The following is a 19,699-nucleotide window of genomic DNA, read 5'->3' as shown; positions in this document are numbered from 1 at the left end:
GCCGGTGCAAATTCAGCCTGACACCTCATCACGAAATCCTCCCAAGTCATTGAATCAACCGCCTTGCCTCCCAAGGCATGTCCAACTTCCTCCTACCAGTCTCGAGCTCTATATTTCAGAATACAGGATGCAAGTCTGACCTTTGCCCCTTGAGGCAACAACTAGTACGAGAGGAATTTGTGACATCCGCTAACCAACTCCTTCTCACAATCGGGTCCTTCTTCCCGAATAACTTCGTAGCCCCACATGACCGAAACTCACGGAAAGTCAAAGCGTGAGCTCCCATCATTGCCACCATCTCAGAACGAAAAGCGCCCAAGCGCTCATCCAGAATCTCTATGATACCCTCATTGATCATACCGAAGATCACATGAGACTGCTCGAGAATGTTGCAGGTAATCTCTGATGAAATGAACTCCCGTATCTGTTCATCCATAATCCCGACCCAAGAGCCTGAACCCGAACCATCTCCGACACCGACACCCGTATCTCCACCAGAGCTTCCTCGAGTGACCACCGTATGGAAAATAAACATATAAACCATCAAAATATACTCGAAGAATCCCATACTCAACAAGCATCCTGGTTTCATCGTGACTTTCCTTGACTCGAGTACGAATCTTCTGCTTCCAGTAGTACGGGCCCATACTACCTTCCACATCTATCCGTACTTTCCTCAAGGATCGCCCCGAATCCCCCAAGTTACCATCCTATCAAACCAACAATCCCTAATAAAGTAAAGCTCTCGGCACCAGATAACATCCTAGGTTTTCCTAGGGATACCACCATACCACTCTCTATCATCAGCTGCAGAAGGAACTCCTTTTAACATCCTCTAACTAACTTACAAACACAATTACATATTACTGACACCATATAAATTTTGAATGAAAGTCTCACGCTACAACGGTTGCACTCAGACAAGAGATGCGTAATAGGGTTAAACCCAACCTTATAAAATTATCTAATCTCGATAATATGTAACTTAGCGTATTCGATTACTAGTTAGCTGTTGTTAAAGGGGAACTCCTAAAAGCACAAAGCAAGCAACATTCGAGCGTTGAGTAATCGAAATCAAAGCATAACCTAAATAGGCCATCCTATCACTGACTGGTCCAAAATTAGCATGCAAGTCTATGAGCTCATACAATGGGCATATAAATGCATCTCTCTTAGCATTCTATCGTGCAATCATGAGCAGATCTTTAGCTATAATCTAGCATGTGGTTCACAAATTCATAATTCAAAGCATATCACATAGAACATGTATGGGTATTTTGGGAGAACGTACTTGAGCTCAGTCGATTGAATGCACAACACCCGTTTCTTTTATTAGAAAATCCTTTAACTAAAGCATTTATTTTATGAAAAAATCTATCAAACCCTCAGTTTGAGTTCAGACACACCCGATAGTATGTCTGAATCCCTCAAACCAAGGTTCTGATACCAATTTGTAACGTCCCAAAAACCTAGAACAAAATTTTTTGTTTTTATATTAAATAAACATCAACCAAACGTGTTAATCAAACCCATAAGAAAGTCATAGTGTATCAATAATCATCCAAAATATATCAGAGTCAATAAAGCGGAAACATCATGGTGTGTGCGATGCGATCATCTCGAGCTCTTCCCCTTCGAACCATAAGTACCTGAAGCATAAACTGAACACCGTAAGCACAAGAATTAGTGAGTTCCCCAAAATACCCTACACCATACATACAATGGGGCATGGTCTCCATCCATCGGGCCCCGCCCGACATCAAGCCCCGCTCAGAACATATATGTCATTAACATGCGATGGGTCCCACCCAACACACTCATCAGGCCCCGCCTAACATCGGACCCTGCTCGACATACATACAACACATGCAAGAGTCACATAGGAAACTAGCATACAAATAACCATAATCCATGGGCTGACATTGGTTCCTTCGACCCGCCAAACACTGGGAGGAGACTCACCTCAAACTACTGAAAAATCACATAAATGCTCGGACTACTAATCCGGGAAATCTCCACACTTCATATGCTTGCAATGTTGATGAAGACTCTGGATATTCAAGCTCTATTCCAACCAAGGCTTCACCACTAAGATCCCCCTTATTCAAAGAGCACAAAAAACAAACAAAGGATCACCACCAAGGCTCAAAACACACAAAGAATAGTTAGGGTTTCATGGCGAGTCTTTAGAGGGAAGGAGGCTGATGAGGGGAAAGGTCTTGAGTCCATAATGTTACTTAAATAGGATCCAAACCCTAAAATTAGGGTTTTTCCCCATGATTACGTACGCCCCACGAACAAGAGGTACGCCTAGAGTACGTTCCCCCTTCCTAAAAATTACAATAATGCCCTTAGGGACCAAGTTTAGAAACTAATTACACGCCAAGGGTCAAAATGAAAATACCTTGAATCGGGTGTTACATTCTGTAGATTTGTTGACCCATCAAATTCTGTCCATAATGAATCAAGTTTGTTGTAGTAGTCAGACACATATAACCTATTTCGAGTTAAAGAGTTTATTCTTTGATGTTGAAGACAATAAATCCATTAGATATAAAGTAAGCGTCATTTAATTAATTCCATATATCAATTGCCTTTTCAAAGCAAGCATGTCCTGCATAAATGGTCTCAAATATTGATCCAATAATCCAAGAACACATAACAAAATTGGCTCTTTCCCATTTAAGAGATTTAGTTGGATCATCTTCAATTTTAGTAACAGTACCATCGACAAATACCAATTTATTTTTAGCTTTTAAGGCCACAGTCATAAAACTTTTCCAAACCTTAAAGTTTTCGGTTCCAATAAGTTTAAAACTTGTTATAGTTCCAGTTACAATATTTGTAGGATGTATATGAAGAGGGTCATCAACATCTAGTGTTTCCGACTTAGTACTATAACCACTAGGCGTTTCACCAACAACTATAGAAAATCAAGGAAATAAGAAAACACAGAGAAACTGAGTTACTTAACGATAAGGATGTTCAACCAATATGACGGTGAACCAAGATCAATAACACACACCTCGAAAAAAACAACACAAAAAACAGATTCAAGAACAATAACAATCAATCAAACATATATACCATTGGTGATCATAACCTGGTAAACCAACCCTAATATCTAGCAAATCAAATATGAATCAGAGAAAGAAACACATGCTTACAATGAGCCAACCATACGACCCTAGGAAGGGGATCATGAACATATAGGGTTAGAAGACTTACAGTGGTTGATTAAGGTCTTCAATACATCAATGAGGATACACAAACACACTAAGACACGTACCTACAATGAATATGTCTTTATCGATTAGGGTTTATAGAAACCCTAGTTAATTTGGGTTATGAAAATTCGTGTAAGAAGAAACCCTAACTAATTAGGGACACAACACACACATAGATCAGAGACAACATATCTCAACTAAGATTACGTCGTTATCCTGAACAGATGTGGGATGAATCACAAAAAAACAAAGAATCGAAGACAATCAATCCTGGAACCAAAGCGAGGCATACTCGACAGTCAAGTAGACATCGATTGAAGAGCATAACGACAAAGAGACTCCTTGAGCTCTGATACCATGTACAAAATAACAATTTGAATTTCAACATGAACTATCTACTTTATTATGATAGATCCGTTCGTTTTTCTCAACTTTTACAACTGAAACATCACTACATACAACCTAAATCTACTTTCGTTACTACACACTCAAATAAGAATAAGCAAGAACAAATAATTATACAAATGATCAATGAAACCCTAAGAGAGAGGAAACCCCAAACTAAAAGAGAAGATAACTTCGATCATCTTGATTGAATTAGCAACTACACAATATATCACCCACCAACCTCTATCGGGTCACCCATGGATAGCCCATGGATCGACAGACCCGCAAGGCATTAACCAAACTTATACCTGCACACCTTAAACAAAAATAACATATACAAAATATATCCAACTTATTAAAGAGACGAAACATTATACCTACCATTTACGCTACAAACCTTGCACAATGAAATATGTCCAAATATAAGGAGTCAACTTGAAGTTTTATAATAACACCACATTATTCAATAAGATTTTCGAAACAATTTAAGCATTCGAGAAACCTTACGTTCCAACCGCAAGATGTATTAAAGTATAATAAGATGTGTTAAAGTATAATATTGTATAGTGTTTAGGGTCTTAGGTCTTTAATATAAATCTAAAAGATATAAATTAATCCAATCACTTAATTCGAATATTCTAAATATAAATGTTAATAAGTAAATTAAAAACACGTTGCAAATAATAAAAAAGGGTCCATGGTAACCCAACGTTTCTAAACTCCGTCACATATAGACACAACACAAGAGAGCGAAAGGAGTTTACTTTACATGGAACGACTCGGCTGACTCAGTTTTTTTATACGAGAGACTCACTCGCTGCAAAATCCATCCCCCAGATGGAGAGCTCACAGTCACACCATCAATTTTTAAAACCATTCCTTCCCGCCGACGATCATCGCTTTGAATTCGAACTCTACACCATCCCCGGCAGCTCCGGTAAGTCCTCACTCCGTTCTCCCTTTCTCTCTCATGGAAACAAACCCTAACCCTAGTTCAATTCGTTTTTCTCTTGCTGTTTCAGCCTGGTTTTCTTGGGATAACATTCACGAAACCGAGAAAACTTCGCTCAAGGAGTTTTTCGACGGGGCTTCGTTTACTAGAAACCCTAGGGTGTACAAGGAGTATCGAGATTTCATTATTTCAAAGTATCGGGAAGATCCTTCTAGAAGGCTAACGTTCTCCGAAGTCCGAAAATCGCTAGTCGGTGACGTCAATTATCTTCTCAAGGTGTTCCGGTTTCTCGAAAAGTGGGGGTTAATTAATTTCGGTGTACCATCTCCGTCATCAGCGAGCGGTGGTGAAGATAATGATTTGGTTACGGAGGACGAGGAAGGGAGATGGAAAGTTAAGGTGGAGGAAGGGCCTCCTCATGGTGTTAGGGTTGTTGCAATTCCAAATTCATTGAAACCTGTTTCATTGCCGACTACTGTTAGCTATATCAATGGCTCTCATCTGGCTGAGAGCGATTTCAAAATGCCACCCCTTTCTTCTCATTCCGATGTTTACCAGGAATTGATCGATTTGGTATGTGGAAATTGCAAGGAGCTGTGCGAATCTGGTCATTACGAGTATACAAAGGTTTGATTACTTGATTTTGTTTTCTTTTTCTCTGTGTGTATACATGAATTGATAGATTATTCCATCTTTGATTCAGAAACCATAGTTATCAGATTATCTTTTCAGTTTACACATCTGATTTTATATACAGGACAAGACTTCCATCATTTGCATTAAGTGCTTTGAAAACGGAGCTTATGGGAAGAACAAATCCCTTGATGATTACAAGTTAATCGACTCCACTCCTGACAATAAGAACAATGCAACTCCTTGGACAGAAGCAGAAACATTACTTCTTCTAGAATCCGTATTAAAGCATGGAGACGACTGGGATCTTGTAGCTCAAAATGTTCAAACCAAGAGTAAACTCGAGTGTATTTCAAAACTTATACAATTACCTTTCGGCCAACTTATGTTGGGACCCACATATGATAGATTCAGACACCAGGACACCAATTTCAATCCAAACAACCAGAAAAAAGGACAAGTATGCCCTCCATTTCCACCACCTCAAGAAACTAAAGATGTTGAACCCGAAAACAAAATAGAACAAAATGGTGATGCTGATAGTGAAGCCCCTCCTCCAAAGAGAATATGCATTGAACCCATTTCAGATTCTTCACAGATTGACAATAAAGATGAACAAGTGGGACCATTGTTAGTTGCCCCTGAAGAACTTAAAGAAAAAGAAAGTCAAGTTTCTGATTTCAAGATTCAGAAGCAGCAAGATGGAGATTTAGAGGACAATTGTGTTGTGAAAAACGATTGTTCTAAAGTAGTCCCCAATGTCAGTCATTCACTTATGCAACAGGTATGTAATATGTTGCTACTCTATAACCTATTAACTAGTTTTATTACTTTTTTTTTTCTTATTGTAATCTGTTATAGGTTGCTCGCATATCTGCTGTGGTGGGTCCACATGTTGCAGCTTCTGCTGCTGAGGCTGCAGTTACAGCTCTTTGTGAAGAAAATGAAATTCCAAAAGAAATATTTGATAATGAAGAAAATGACAATGAGCCTGAAAGGTTATTATCTTTTTATCTCTCTTTTTTAAACATGTTATAATCAGTCATTTAGTCTGTAAATTGTAACAAATCAATATTTTATATCCTTTGTTTTTTTCAGGATTTCTCAAGGCAATGACTCAGAGATGGAATCAGGTACATAAAAAAAAAATTAAACAACTGCAAATTTGTAAACAGTTAGAACTTAACCTTAAAATCCCTCTTTTCATGACTTTTTCTATTAAGTCATATATATAATCTATCAGATTTTAGAACTTTATACACTAAAGCATGTCTCCTAAGAAAATGATTGATTTGTAACATGTTTAAAAAAGAGAGATAAAAAGATAAATTTTGAAATCTGGGCCAAAAATGTAATTTCTTTTGGACCAGATTTGTAAATTTTAGTGTGTAATGGCAAAAAGTGTAAATTTTGGACCAAATTTGTAATAAATTTTGAAATCTGGGCCAAAAATGTAATTTCTTTTGGACCAGATATGTAAATTTTAGTGTGTAATGGCAAAAAGTGTAAATTTTGGACCAAATTTGTAATAAATTTTGAAATCTGGGCCAAAAATGTAATTTTTGAAAGTTGGATGAGGGTAAAAGGGTTAAATTGAATACGGTTACCGGTTTTTGGGACTTAATTGAATAAATAAAAGATATAAGGACTAAATCGATTATGAGACCAATATGTAAGGACTTTATTGCAGTTTTTCCCTAAGTAAAAAAGAAACAACACCTAACTTTACACTGTATACAGAAAAAGGTGTTATACCTTTACCGTTACGGATGAGAGCCACAAGTGCAACCGCGCTTGGTGCGGCAGCCGCGCACGCCAAATTATTAGCAATCCAAGAAGAGAGAGAAGTTGAACGGTTGGTGTCAACCGTAATTAATACACAGGTGGGCCTCATTTTTTTTTTTTATAAATAATTTATCATATAGATGTTTAAGATATTTGACTAATAGTTAAACATTTTTCGGATTCAATAGTTGAAAAAGTTGCGGTATAAGATGGAGTTATTGAAAGAGGTGGAAGTGATAATGGAAAAAGAGTTTAGTCAAATGGCTGAGGTGGAGGAATCGTTGGTGGTGGAGCGAATGGAAGTGGTTGAGAAGGCGGTTGATGGCGGTGTAAGTAGGTGGAGGGATCGGACGGTGGTTAAGTCACAAGTAGAGATTATACTCTAGATTAATATCTTTTAGTTTAGATTTTTTTTTTTTTTTTTGGGAAGTATTGATGTGTAAGAAAAATGTAGAATTTGTATGAATGATAGTTTTATATTTGAGGATGGGTAAAGATTTGATTTTAGATGATTTGAATTTGTGTTGATTTTTTGGATGGGAAAGTCTAGATTTTGTTTTTTTAGTTTTTCAAATTATTTTTTAGTCGAGTTTGGATTATAATAGATGATAAAAAAAAGAGAGCCGAAAAGGTGATTTTATTGATGTAAGAGTTGTGATTTTATTTGTCTATGTTAAAAATAGAAAATCGTATTTGTAGTAGTTGTTTTTCGGTTTGAAACCAAATCAATCTGAATTGTAAATTGTTTCTGGTTTGGAACTCTTAATTTTGGCTAGGAGAGTCGTTTTAAACCATAATAAGAAATATTTAATATTCTTCTAAACTATATTCCTGGTTCAAAACGGATCAAAGTTGAACTTTTAACCATTTAAGAAATACACCATATCAACACAAAATATCATTGAACATTGCAGCCCAGTATCTAAGTTGTTAAATTGGTGGTGATATAATATCATTAGGTCATCCGTTACCCATAAGTCACTGTCACTATAAAATAGTGAGTACTCTACATCATTGTATCATTTTAGTTTTTTTATTATTAAATAAAAAACATATTTTTAATTAAGAGAGAGAGAGAGATTAGATTTAATTATGATGGTGATTACGCCACAACATTACACCATGATGGTGTTCACTATATTAGTCGACTACCACTTCATCACCACAAATGTCTCATGTTAACCATACCGGTTGGTCTTATGGTTATTTGATAGTTGTTAACCGGGTTAGAGGTTTGTACCGTTTAGAAGTAAAATAGAACACCAAACATGTGAACCGATGAACAAGTCCAAGGGAGGGGTTGATCAAAAGCAAAACGAAGAACAATTTTGATTAGGAGGAAAAAATAACAGGACCGGATTTGTAAAAAAAATAGGGACTAAGTCCAAAGGTGCAGAAGGGAAACAAACATACTGACTCGGTCCACTGAGGACCGATCCTAGCTTTGGAGCCAATTAGAAGGCAAACCAAATGATCCCTTAGTAAAAAATGGTCCACTTATTAAATATCATATCATACAATTTTTTTTTGTCATTGTTTCCTTAAATAATATTTGGTTTTAATTAAAAACAACTCAAAATATAATATAAACTAAATTAGTCTTTGGACGCACTTACGGTGTCTAATTTGATGGTTTTATAATTTTTCATTTTGATACCAATTCACTTATTTATGTAACTTCATAAATTTCAAATTGATTTTTAAAAAATAAAAGTAAACAACTCGAAACCATTTTCATAAAAGGATCATAAGTATCAAATAGTTTCAAAACACCAAACCTCGAGACAAAACATAAATCAAAGTTTGCGAAAATCCAAAACATATAAATCTCGATGTGTTTAAAGTTATCCAACGCCATTCCCTCTATCAACGGAACAACCTGAAAATATTTAATTTCAAAATGTAAGTACAAAGTTTTGTGAGTTTCCTAATATACCATAATATTCCATCGGACATAAAATGCATAACAACAATAAACTCACAGTTAACACCTTAGTGGATCAATAGGCACGTAGCCAACTCCCCACGTGACATGTAGACCCCAGACGACTCACAATCAACACCTCAATGGGTGATCATCCCAATACATGTGGACTCCCAACCATCTTCCTACTGGGCTCGAATCCTCTTGGTCAACCACCCATAGGGTCATCCACATAACATAGCAAAGACTAATATATATAGTCTACCAATAGAATCATACACTAACAATGTTCATACATCCCACCACACAAGGACATATAATGGTACACACAGTATAGTGAGAAAACTCACATAAATATGGAAATCACAAACTCGACAGTAGTCTCTTCAAAAGAACATTTATCACGAATAACCTTATACCAAATAAAGATCGGACATCGGTCTACTCAAATCTATGACAATTGAGAGATTCTTGTCATCGGCCGTCATTAGATATTAGCACCGACAAATGATGATAATAGAACTTTTCACATTTCATGAAAAATATGATCAATTAGGTAATAATAAAAGGGTAAAAATAAGTGACCAAAAAGTTACACCACTTTTAATAATGGTTAGTGTATTTTGAAAGTACACAACAAGTGACCCCAATGATGTAAGTGTTGTAAAAATCTGACTCCGATTAGAGGAGTTATGATTTTATAAAAGATAAAAATCAACTGCGTTAACATCGCTATTAACGTCAAAATGACACAAAGAAATCGGTTGAGTTTTAGCTAACGTCGTTAAAAGCAAAATCGTAGTACTTCGAGAGGTAAGGACTTTAAAAATAAAAAATGTCAAAACGAAGTTCGTATGAAGGAGATACGATTTAAAAAAAAATATAAAATATGGGTTAAAAATAAAAGTTCAAATTTGACAATGCAATCTTAAGGAAAATTGTAGTATTAATAGAGAGCCACACAAATATATAAAGAGTGTAAGAAACAATATTCATATAAGGAAGATATGATTTTTTATAAAAGATTTAGAGGTGTGTGTCATGCTTGACGTGCACGTCTGACATCCATATTCATCAAGATTAGAGAGATGTGAACCATCCGAAGTGTGACACGTATCAAACTCTGGATGGAGCCACGAGTCGAGTGCACGTCGCACGTGAAGTGTGTCGCGCGCACAAGCAATATAAATAGAGGTGCTCACTTTTTGATTTCTTCACACCCAAAACCCTTTCTCTATTTCTCTCAAGCTATTTCATAAGTCCTCCTAATGACGTGAAGCTTCAGGTGTAATAGCATGGATGCTTCAGATTACGCTACTAGAGTGAGTTCACGACCCCATTTTACTGTTTTAAAAGTTTTACCCCGGGGGGGGGGGGGGGGTAATACATGCTTATCAAGCTGCTTTATTAAAATATATTTATACCTATAAATATCAGTCGTTTCATAAAGCATGAAACCTTAGGATAATGTAGCTATAGATACTATACATATTTGTAAGCTATGATATCATGCCTAAGAGATACGATGTCTGATATTCTAGGAAGAAATATTGCCTAGGTGTTATAATGACCAATTTCCTATGATAACATAGTACCTAGAAGTAATCCTGGTCAAATATAGAGATATACATTGTACCTAATCATTACTCTACCCAAATATCCTGTTTTCAAATAACCATAATTAGGGTGTATAGATGTATCGAATATATATATATATATATATATATATATATATATATATATATATATATATACATACAAACAAAATAATTATGAGATCTAAAAGATATAATTATCAAATATAGAATTAAAAGGGTTTATATTGCGATAGTTATAGGAAATCACTCAATAAGAAGAAAAAACATCATAGATGGTCCCTGTGGTTTCCCAAAATCTGAAGTTTAGTCCCCGTGGTTTAAAAACCTCATAGATGGTCCCTGTGTTTTCAAAACTTTTGACGATTGGTCCTTATTGCTAACACCGTTAAGTTTTGTCCGTTAACTGAAGGGCATTTTCGTCATTTCACGACCACAGGGACCATTTATGATGTTTTCACTTATTTTAAAATAAATATGCAAAAGGGGTTCCCTCTCTCTCTCTCTCTCTCTCTCTCTCTCGTCAAGAACACATATACACACACAATACGAACATACATTCCCTACAACCAAAATCGTTGTCTGCGATCCACCCCTTTCTCTTCTCCTTTTTTTTTGAATCCATGAAAACATACCTGCAATTAAGAAAAGGATATCGAAATTGAGCAGATGAAATGAAAAACCCTCACCCCAATCTTTTCGATTCATAGAAACGAAATCAAATTAAGCAATCATAAGTTGATTTGGGAGAAGAATGTTGGGGAAGTTTTACCTAGCCATCAACTCTCTTTTGCTTTGATAGATGCGCCACCACCATCGACCTCATTTGTTCTCTTCAAGCTACCTGCTCCGGCCTCTGTCCTGTTCATCATCATCTCCACCCACTTAGGTAATCAATTGAGAAAGGGAAAAAATATCTTCCTCCTGACCACTGTGAACACACCAAAATGAACAAAAAACACCACAAAAAATGAAGTTCAATTCTTCAAATCTTGAAGAACATATGGATTTCCCAATCGAATCAAAACCTAGAAACATGAATCGAGTTGTAACAATAATTGTGAAGAACAAATGGATTTCCATGGATCTTACTTACTCGTATACTTGCTTTATCAAGTTAATTTCTTCTTATGGGGACTTAACACCAGAGTTCAGATCATCAACCTCCCACCCCCACCACCATCAACCTCTCATCACTATCTTCAACCTCAAAATCGGAGTTCAAATCTTCCTCTTTATCCTCAAAATGTGGGTAAACCTTTCTTTCTCAGAATAAACAATGGCAAAAAATCGATTTAAAGAACATTCAAACCCTGGAACCAAAAAAACCGAACCAAAATTGGTGAAATATCAAAGACCCCATCGTTCTCTTCCTTTTTAATCGCATCTGAATAAACAAAACATTACGATGGCTTGGTGTTTGATTTTCAGGTTTAGAGAGGTTTGATTTTTCTAATTTTCATGTTTGGGTTATCGTCGTATTTGTGTGGAGGAAAGGGGCGGGCGGGTTTAATGATGATCGGAGGTGAGGCAGACGCGAGAGAGAGAGAGAGAGAGAGAGAGAGACCCGTTTTGCATATTATTATTATTATTATTTTAAAATAAGTGAAAACATCATAAATGGTCCATGTGGTCGTGAAATGACGAAAATGCCCTTTAGTTAACGGACAAAACTTAACGGAGTTAGCAATAAGGACCAATCGTCAAAAGTTTTGAAAACACAGGGACCATCTATGAGGTTTTTAAACCACGCGGACTAAACTTCAGATTTTGGGAAACCACAGGGACCATTTATGATGTTTTTTCCAATAAGAAAGATAAATGATAAAATACCTAAGGTTAATGCGTTAGTGAGTTGTTAATATTCATCTAATAGCCTTGATTAAATTCGGCTATCCCGAACCTGTAATCATTAAAATTGCGAGAGTTATAAAGATACATTGTAACGTCCCAAAAATAAGACCCAAAAATTTTATTTTTGATTTAATAAAACATTAATCCAAACATTGCCATACAACCCCAAAAGATCAGTGTATGTCACTACATCACAATATATCAGAGTAAATATCAAAATGCGGAAAATGGTGGTGTGTACTATGCAATCATCCCGGGCTCTTCCCTTTTGATCGTGAAGTACCTGAAAGACAAACTGAAAACCGTAATCATAAAGCTTAGTGAGTTCCCCAAAATACCACATACCATACATAAATAAATCACATAATGGGTCCCGCCCAATCAGTGTAAATGGCCCCACCCAAAGTCATATAACGGGCCCCTACCAAACTCACATAGCGGGCCCCGTCCACATACAAATCATATAAGCATAACAAGCACATACACATGCAAGAGTCACACAGACATCTAACATCCTACATAACAAATCATGGGGCGACATTGATGCCTTAGACCCGCTAAACATGGTGAGGAAACTCACCTCGCACTGCTAAAGTGACAGACTTCGATGAAGAAGTCTAGTTAAAGTGGGGGAGAATTGTAACATCCCGATGATAAGGTGCTTTTAATTTTAACCCTATAATTGAATTATATTGCATTTTGGTCCCTAAGTAGAAGGAAGTGTGAATTGGAAGCCCTAGTGGCATTTTCATAATTTGGGAAGGTTGGGGAGTAAGACATGCGTACGTGTGTATGCTTAGCATACTAAGGTACGCCTTAGTACGCAGGGCGTACGTGGCAGACATGCAAACCCTAATTTTTTAGGGTTTGGCTCATATTTAAACCCCATTATAGCCTCATTTCCCCTCACCTCATCAGCCTCGACCCTCTTGATACGTTTTTGCAACCCTAATCCCTATTGTGAATCATTTCTAAGCTTGAGTGTATGTGTGTTTTGTGATTTTAAAGAATAAGGAAGGAATAGGAGACCACCTTGAAGGAGTGAAGTTCTCTAGATCCAAGACTACACCACCTTTTGGCACCATTTTGAGGTATCAAGTTTTGAACTTGGTGTAGTTTCTTGTAGATCTTGTTTTGGGCTTAGTTTTAGGTTCTTTTTGTCCCAAATGTGGTGTTTCATGAACAAAGCATGTTCTTGACCCATTAAGCTGTCCTTTTAGACCCTTGAAAGAGTATTGAGTCATAAAGTGGGTTTCAAATGGTTGGTTTTGCTCCATGTCTTAATGGCAAAAATACATCTTGTAGGATGTCTTAATGGATTAAGAAGTTGAGATAAGCACTTAATGGGCATGCAAAGTCATAAAGTTGGAAAGTTTATGACTCTTGAGTGTATTTTTGCCATGAATTTGAAATATGGACGTGAGTGCTTAAGCCATTAAGCACTTAATGAGTTTTGAAGCTTCTGGGAGTACGCCCAACGTATGAGGTCAACCACTCTGATGGTGGTCAACATGCGAGATTGGTCATTTGGTTGGAATAGGTGACAGTTAGAGCTGAGATTTGGAGTCGAGACCTCATCAACTTTTGTTCAGTTTGTGAGGTGAATTTTCCTCACTGTACTCACGGTTCGAAGGCACCAAGGCCGACCCATTGGATTAGATATCCTGTTATGTGATAATATGTTTTGTGTTGTGGTGATCTGTTAGATCGATATCCTGGTATATAAGATGATACTATGATTAGTGATCTGTAAGATCTGTTTGTTTGTCGGTTGATTGGTTATATGTATGCTTATCTGTTATGTATATGTCGACATGATATATGTGTGGTTTGGTTGAGGAGGACTAGTGTAGGCTGAAAGCCAAGAGACACAAGGCGTCCCAGATAGACCGCATGCCTGAGGGGCGTACCAGTCAGGCCGAATGCCCGAGGAACGTTCCAGATAGGCTGAAGGCCCAATAAGGCGTACCAGTCATGTTGAAGGTTCTGTGAGTGTACCAGATAGTCTGTAGGCCGGTGCATCGTTCTAGTCAGACTGAAGGCTCTATATGCATGCTATTTGTTATTATGCTTATGTCATGTGATGATACTTTGGGGGAACTCACTAAACGTTGGCTTACAATTTCGGGTTATGTTTCAGGTACTTCGGATGACTGCGGGAAGGCGAAGGCGAGAACGTACACATCCTCTTGTTTTGAAAACAATGATTGTAAACAATTTATGAAATTGGGTTTGTTTAAAAAGTTTAAATTTCTTGTGATTTTTATGAGTGTTATAAATCAATACGAAAACACAAACCACAAGTGTTTTGCACATCTCAAAGTTGACAAAAGTTGAATAATTTCCCAAAATGGAAAAACATTATTTAAAAAATAGGGTTAAGGGCAGTTGTTTGTGTTTGCATTTTTTTCCTGTATTTTGTTCTATTTTATTTTAAGTTGTCGTTTTTTTAATTAATGTAATGTCTTTTTTTATTGAACAAATAACTAGTTTTAAAAATTATATATGTTTTTATTGTATTTTCATTTTATTTTTTGAATTAAATTTACTTAAAAAAATGATGTAGAGTGGTGTATTAATGATAGATATCCCATGATTTTAATAGTATAATATAGTGATGAAGTAACACCCACCACTATAATTAGTAGTGACTATTGAGTATTGTAAATACACTAATATGTGGGGTAGTGTTTACAATTGTAGTTCGTGGCCACATAGACCACAAGTCCATTCGTGAAGACCATTTCGATGGTCTAATAAACGAGCATTTATTAGAAAAACCAAAACATAAAACCTTGACAAACAATTGTTTTTGATTTTTTTTTGGTAAATCAGTAAAAAAAAAGTTTAATCTAAAATTTTAGATATAAGGTGATGATTTTTTATTTTAAAATGTTAATTTACTAATGATATCTTTTTATAATAAAATATTGTTATTTGATAAATGTTACCAAAAAACTAATATGGTAAATTTAACAAAATTAAATGGCTTAAAACCCTATGACTTCCCTCTCTGTATAATGATTTCGAAAAAAGAGAGAAAAGTGGAGGGAAAACGGTGCGCTTATTGTAGACGACAATGTCCTCCAGAAGGCGTTTGAGGATAATTTGTTCATCCGACGAAGAAGAAGACGACGAAGAAATACAGGAAGTACAACCTCCTCCTCAACAACACGATGATATCGAATGCGAAACCCTCAATCTTCAAGATGTAACCCTAAGTTCCATCAACTCTAACCCTACCAATCCCTCTACTTCCATCCAAGTCGAAATATCCGACGAGGACTTCATCGATGCAGCCGAGGATCTCCTCCCTTCTCCTCAGTCTCCACCTCCGCCTCCGCCCCCGCCTCCGCCCCCGCCCCCACCCTCAAACCAGACGGGTTATTCCTCGGAATATTCCAGAACTAGCAGTGTTGGTACGAGTGAAGCCTCTGGTTGTCCAATCAGTAAAATTCTAGAAGATTTAGGGTTGAGACTACGGCGTGAATGGTTGGATGCTTGTCTTCGTGGTCTCCAGACAAACGTCCCTGGATTTTCCAGCTTTGATGCAACAAAAAAGGCTAAGCTCTGCTTTGAGAAGTTTTTGCATTCTGATATGAACATTTGCGGGGCAGGCTTTCTTCCAGATAACGTGCATCAAATGCACCTTGTTGATCTTCCTGGACCCTATGTGTTACAGGTATTTTATTGTTTCTTTGTCTCTAGTTAGTTCTTATTTGATGATTTTTTGTAGGAATTGGACTTCATTTGATGATGATATCAGCTTAATAGCTGTTTTGGTTACGATCATCGGTTGTATAGGTTGATGAGATAGTAAATATTAGTCAACCTCTTCGAGAGCGATACAAGAAGGCACATTCTGGCTTAAAGAGGTGCCTTAAGTTGTCTATGACTGATGGTGTTCAACGAATCTTTGGCATGGAATACCAGCCAATTAAAGATCTAGATGCCCTTTCACCTGCTGGATTGAAGGTTCTGTATTCTAGTCCTCACACTCACTGGAATAGTTTACAACTGCTACACATTCTTGTTCATAACAAAGTAAATCCAGATCAATTTTCCCGTTTTAGGTTGCTGTTTCTAATGTAAATGTAAGGCATGGGCTACTAATGCTGGTTCCAGAAGTGTTTCAAGTTTTAGGAGGACTAGTTGAGGAGCTTGATGCAGCAAGGCAAAGACTTGTTAATGAAGTCAATAAGCCTCCAAGAGGCAAAAGGTTAGTTGATGATGAACATTTTTCACGTGGTAATACTTTCTTTTTCATTTTTTCATTTGTTCTTGGAGTAAAAACACAATTTTTTGTTGTGTGAACATATGGGTGTTTCTTATTTCTGGTTTACTCATTGATCAAGAGTAAAACCATTAAAGATTAGATCAGAAAGGAGAGGCACGAAAGATTGATATCTATAATGAAAGTGATTTTTGTTAAATTCAAACTATTAATTTGTATGTTGTGTTTAATTTCAGAACAAGAACAGGAGTTGAACCCTCTTTAGCAACTAGAGCTACTCGTGCTGCATGGCCAACTGACAATGTCGATTCTTCAGCACCTTCAGCTAACACTGTATCCCAAAGTGCAACTCCAATACATGTAAATAACCAAGGTATGTGAATGTGAATTCATATTTGCTACATAAATTAATGTGTATTAAAGGAGATTTGTCAATATTAACAACTTTCTACCATCTTTTATTTAGTTTCCAGTGTTTTTTACTTAACCATACTTTCATGTTTTATAGGTGCTACACCTTCTTCTGTTAATGGAAGAGTGGCATCAAATTCTTCAGTTCCTGTTCACAGGGAACACGTTTCAGTATCCTCTAATAATCAAAATGCAACTCCAATGCAGGTAGATGATCAAGGTATGTGAATTTGTATTTACCTCATAAATTAATATGTATTAAAGTATAACTGTTCATGCTTGTTTGTTTAATATGAAAACAAACTTTCTGTGCCATATTTATGTATAGTTTCTTTTCTTTTTTTCCCATTAAGTGCTCTATGGATAGATAATGTGTGTGAACAAATACCGTTTACTTTCTTTTTTCCATATTCCTTTTTTTAAGATCTCTGTCAGTTTCAACAACCTTGCATTTATGTGTATGTAGGTCCCACACCTTCTGTTAATGGAAGAGTGGCATCAAGTTCTTCAGGTCCTGTTTATAGGGAATATGTTTCAGCATCCACAAATAATCATGTCTTTCAAAATGTAACTTTAAATCCAATACAGGTAGATGATCAAGGTATGTGAATTCGTATTTACCTCATGAAATTAGTATGCATTAAAGTAGATTTGCTCATGTTTATCAGTTCATATAGTTAAACGAATCGGATTTTTTTTTTTTTTTTTGTTCTAACAAACTTTTACATGAACATTTGAGTTTTTTTTATCCCTATGGCCATGTTTTAGTTGCCTTTTGTGCCTAATTTATGTCTACTTTAAGCCATATTAAAAACTCGAATACACACTAAACTCCTGTTTCTTTTCTTTTTTCCATTAAGTGCTGTATGACTTACATTGTCATCATGCTACCAACTTTGTATCATCATTTCTTTGCTTCAAGTACTTTTTTTTTTTTATTATTATTATTTTCAAAACTTTACCATGTATGTAATGTAATGTAGGTACTACTACTAGACCTTCTGTTAATGGAAATATGTCATCAAGTTCTTCAGTTCATAGGGAATTTGTTTTTAGAGCCTCAAATAATCATACCTCTCAAAATGCCACAACTCCAATACAGGTAGACAACCAAGGTATGTAAGTTCTTTTGTTCCTTTTAATTAAATTTACAAAATCTTGTCCATGTTCTTTTTTTTTTAACTTTACTATGTGTTTTATGTACTTTAGGTACCACTACCACAGCTCCTTTTAATGGAGGAGTTTCATCAAACTCTTCAATTCCTGTTCCCCTTCATAGGGAACATGTTGACTTTTCTACTCATAGTCATAACATGGTTACAGAAGAGACCACTTCCACTGTTGACTTTTCAAATGAGAGAGAAACTCATTCCTCTGCATATGCCTGTGGTATAAACACTGAAAACCCTTTCACATACATGTCCACTTTATCACTTAAATGGGATGAATCAAAACATCAAGCCTCTCATGTCCAGGGTAAAATCAAGGTATCATCTTTTTAAATTTATTTCATCATATTTTTCCCACAAAAAAATAATCTAAAAATTAACACATGTTTTTTTTAGTGTTTTTTGACTGGAGTGAAAGGGTTCCAGTTTAAAGAAAGTAGCACTTACAAACTTCAAGTATACATAGATGATGGTAGCCTCATATCCGAGATCCTTATTCACCACAACGTAAGTTATATTATAACTTGACTTTTCAATCTCCATTTTTTAAAAATAAAAATCATTTAATATTTAATAATTTGTTTTCAGGTTGTACAAAAAAAGATAGGTTATTCCCCTGAAGAGGTGAATGCCGCTTTGTCATCTTCAGACTCTTCAAGGGTTCATGACATGAAGAACAAAATGAAACAGTTTCAAGTTTTTTTAGTCAACTTCGAGGTCAATTCATAAATCATAACTAACCTATATATTTATTTATTTGTCTTTAGTAATTTAAATTTATTAAACATTTATATTTATGTGAAAATTGACAGGGGACAATGGTTGTAAGGATAAATGAAGCATGTGGTCTTCCGGTTGCTATAGAAATGCAACAGGGTTGTTCTTTATCTCATGCATGGTCGCTTCTTACAAGACTAAAATCAACTAACACTCATCAAAATCATCCAATTGATCTTTCCCCATAAGCAATATTTCAAACTTTATATGTTTGCATCCATCTAATTCTAATGTCTCAAGAATTAATATGTTTATGATTTTTTCTAGCCTCATGTTTTTACCTTCACTAAGGTGGCACTTTTGCGTTTCATATAAACTTTTGTTATTTATTTTTGTAATAGATGCATATACAAATTCGTTACAAATATTTAAAATTTAAAATCTGGGCCAAAAGTACATTATACATGACACAACATACAAAAACCTAAAGCATACTAACATGACATCATTCAATATGATCTCTTTGTGATAAATATGGTTTCTTGCTTCCCTACGAACATGTGATGAGTAAACGGATAGTCCATTTTAGTATTTTGGGACAGTGTTTTCCACATTAATAAAACCCCCATCCATCTTGGCTCCGTCAAATACTCATTTCCATGTCTTATACCATCTAAAATCGTCTTGGCACAATCTTCTGTCGACACCATCGGTGTCCAATTTAGGTTTGCTTGCAAAACAATAGTCATTACAAATGTAAATAAGCTACACAACGACTTGATAGATGGATGTCATAATAAAGAGTCTAAGA

At 35.9% G+C, this 19,699-nt stretch overlaps 2 protein-coding genes and 1 long non-coding RNA gene across 3 annotated transcripts; 2 read left to right on the top strand and 1 right to left on the bottom strand.

The window, feature by feature from the left end:
- Positions 1-4,357: 4,357 nt before the first annotated feature.
- Positions 4,358-7,491, top strand: SWI3A (SWITCH/sucrose nonfermenting 3A). Its single transcript, XM_079044687.1, has 7 exons — positions 4,358-4,551; positions 4,637-5,193; positions 5,324-5,983; positions 6,061-6,197; positions 6,298-6,332; positions 6,940-7,082; positions 7,173-7,491. Exons 1-7 carry the CDS (start codon positions 4,452-4,454, stop codon positions 7,368-7,370), a joined length of 1,830 nt encoding a protein of 609 aa, XP_078900813.1. The 5' UTR covers positions 4,358-4,451; the 3' UTR covers positions 7,371-7,491.
- Positions 7,492-11,047: 3,556 nt separating this feature from the next.
- Positions 11,048-11,864, bottom strand: LOC145168789 (uncharacterized). The gene is made up of 3 exons (XR_013742104.1): positions 11,600-11,864; positions 11,276-11,364; positions 11,048-11,138 (listed from the first exon to the last, which is right to left on the bottom strand). It is a non-coding gene; the product is annotated as an uncharacterized LOC145168789 (long non-coding RNA).
- A 3,521-nt stretch (positions 11,865-15,385) lies between these two features.
- On the top strand, positions 15,386-19,207 carry RMI1 (recQ-mediated instability protein (DUF1767)). Its single transcript, XM_079044686.1, has 11 exons — positions 15,386-16,039; positions 16,162-16,332; positions 16,431-16,576; positions 16,828-16,964; positions 17,100-17,222; positions 17,469-17,603; positions 17,986-18,117; positions 18,212-18,489; positions 18,568-18,678; positions 18,760-18,888; positions 18,984-19,207. Exons 1-11 carry the CDS (start codon positions 15,437-15,439, stop codon positions 19,134-19,136), a joined length of 2,118 nt encoding a protein of 705 aa, XP_078900812.1. The 5' UTR covers positions 15,386-15,436; the 3' UTR covers positions 19,137-19,207.
- The last annotated feature ends 492 nt before the right edge of the window (positions 19,208-19,699 follow it).

Source organism: Lactuca virosa, chromosome 4 (genome assembly GCF_052849685.1).
Source record: "Lactuca virosa cultivar CGN04683 chromosome 4, Lactuca_virosa_CGN04683_v6, whole genome shotgun sequence".
In the NCBI taxonomy this organism is placed as follows: Eukaryota; Viridiplantae; Streptophyta; class Magnoliopsida; order Asterales; family Asteraceae; genus Lactuca; species Lactuca virosa.
Note: the sequence above shows the minus strand (reverse complement) of the source record. Positions and strands in the feature narration are given on the sequence as shown.

Coding starts and splice junctions, on each gene's coding strand:
- SWI3A (XM_079044687.1), top strand. CDS start 4,452: ATGGAGAGCTCACAGTCACACCATCAATTTTTAAAACCATTCCTTCCC. Junction 4,552..4,636: donor CACCATCCCCGGCAGCTCCG/GTAAGTCCTCAC, acceptor TTGCTGTTTCAG/CCTGGTTTTCTTGGGATAAC. Junction 5,984..6,060: donor GTCATTCACTTATGCAACAG/GTATGTAATATG, acceptor AATCTGTTATAG/GTTGCTCGCATATCTGCTGT.
- RMI1 (XM_079044686.1), top strand. CDS start 15,437: ATGTCCTCCAGAAGGCGTTTGAGGATAATTTGTTCATCCGACGAAGAA. Junction 16,577..16,827: donor AAGCCTCCAAGAGGCAAAAG/GTTAGTTGATGA, acceptor GTTTAATTTCAG/AACAAGAACAGGAGTTGAAC. Junction 17,223..17,468: donor AATGCAGGTAGATGATCAAG/GTATGTGAATTT, acceptor ATGTGTATGTAG/GTCCCACACCTTCTGTTAAT.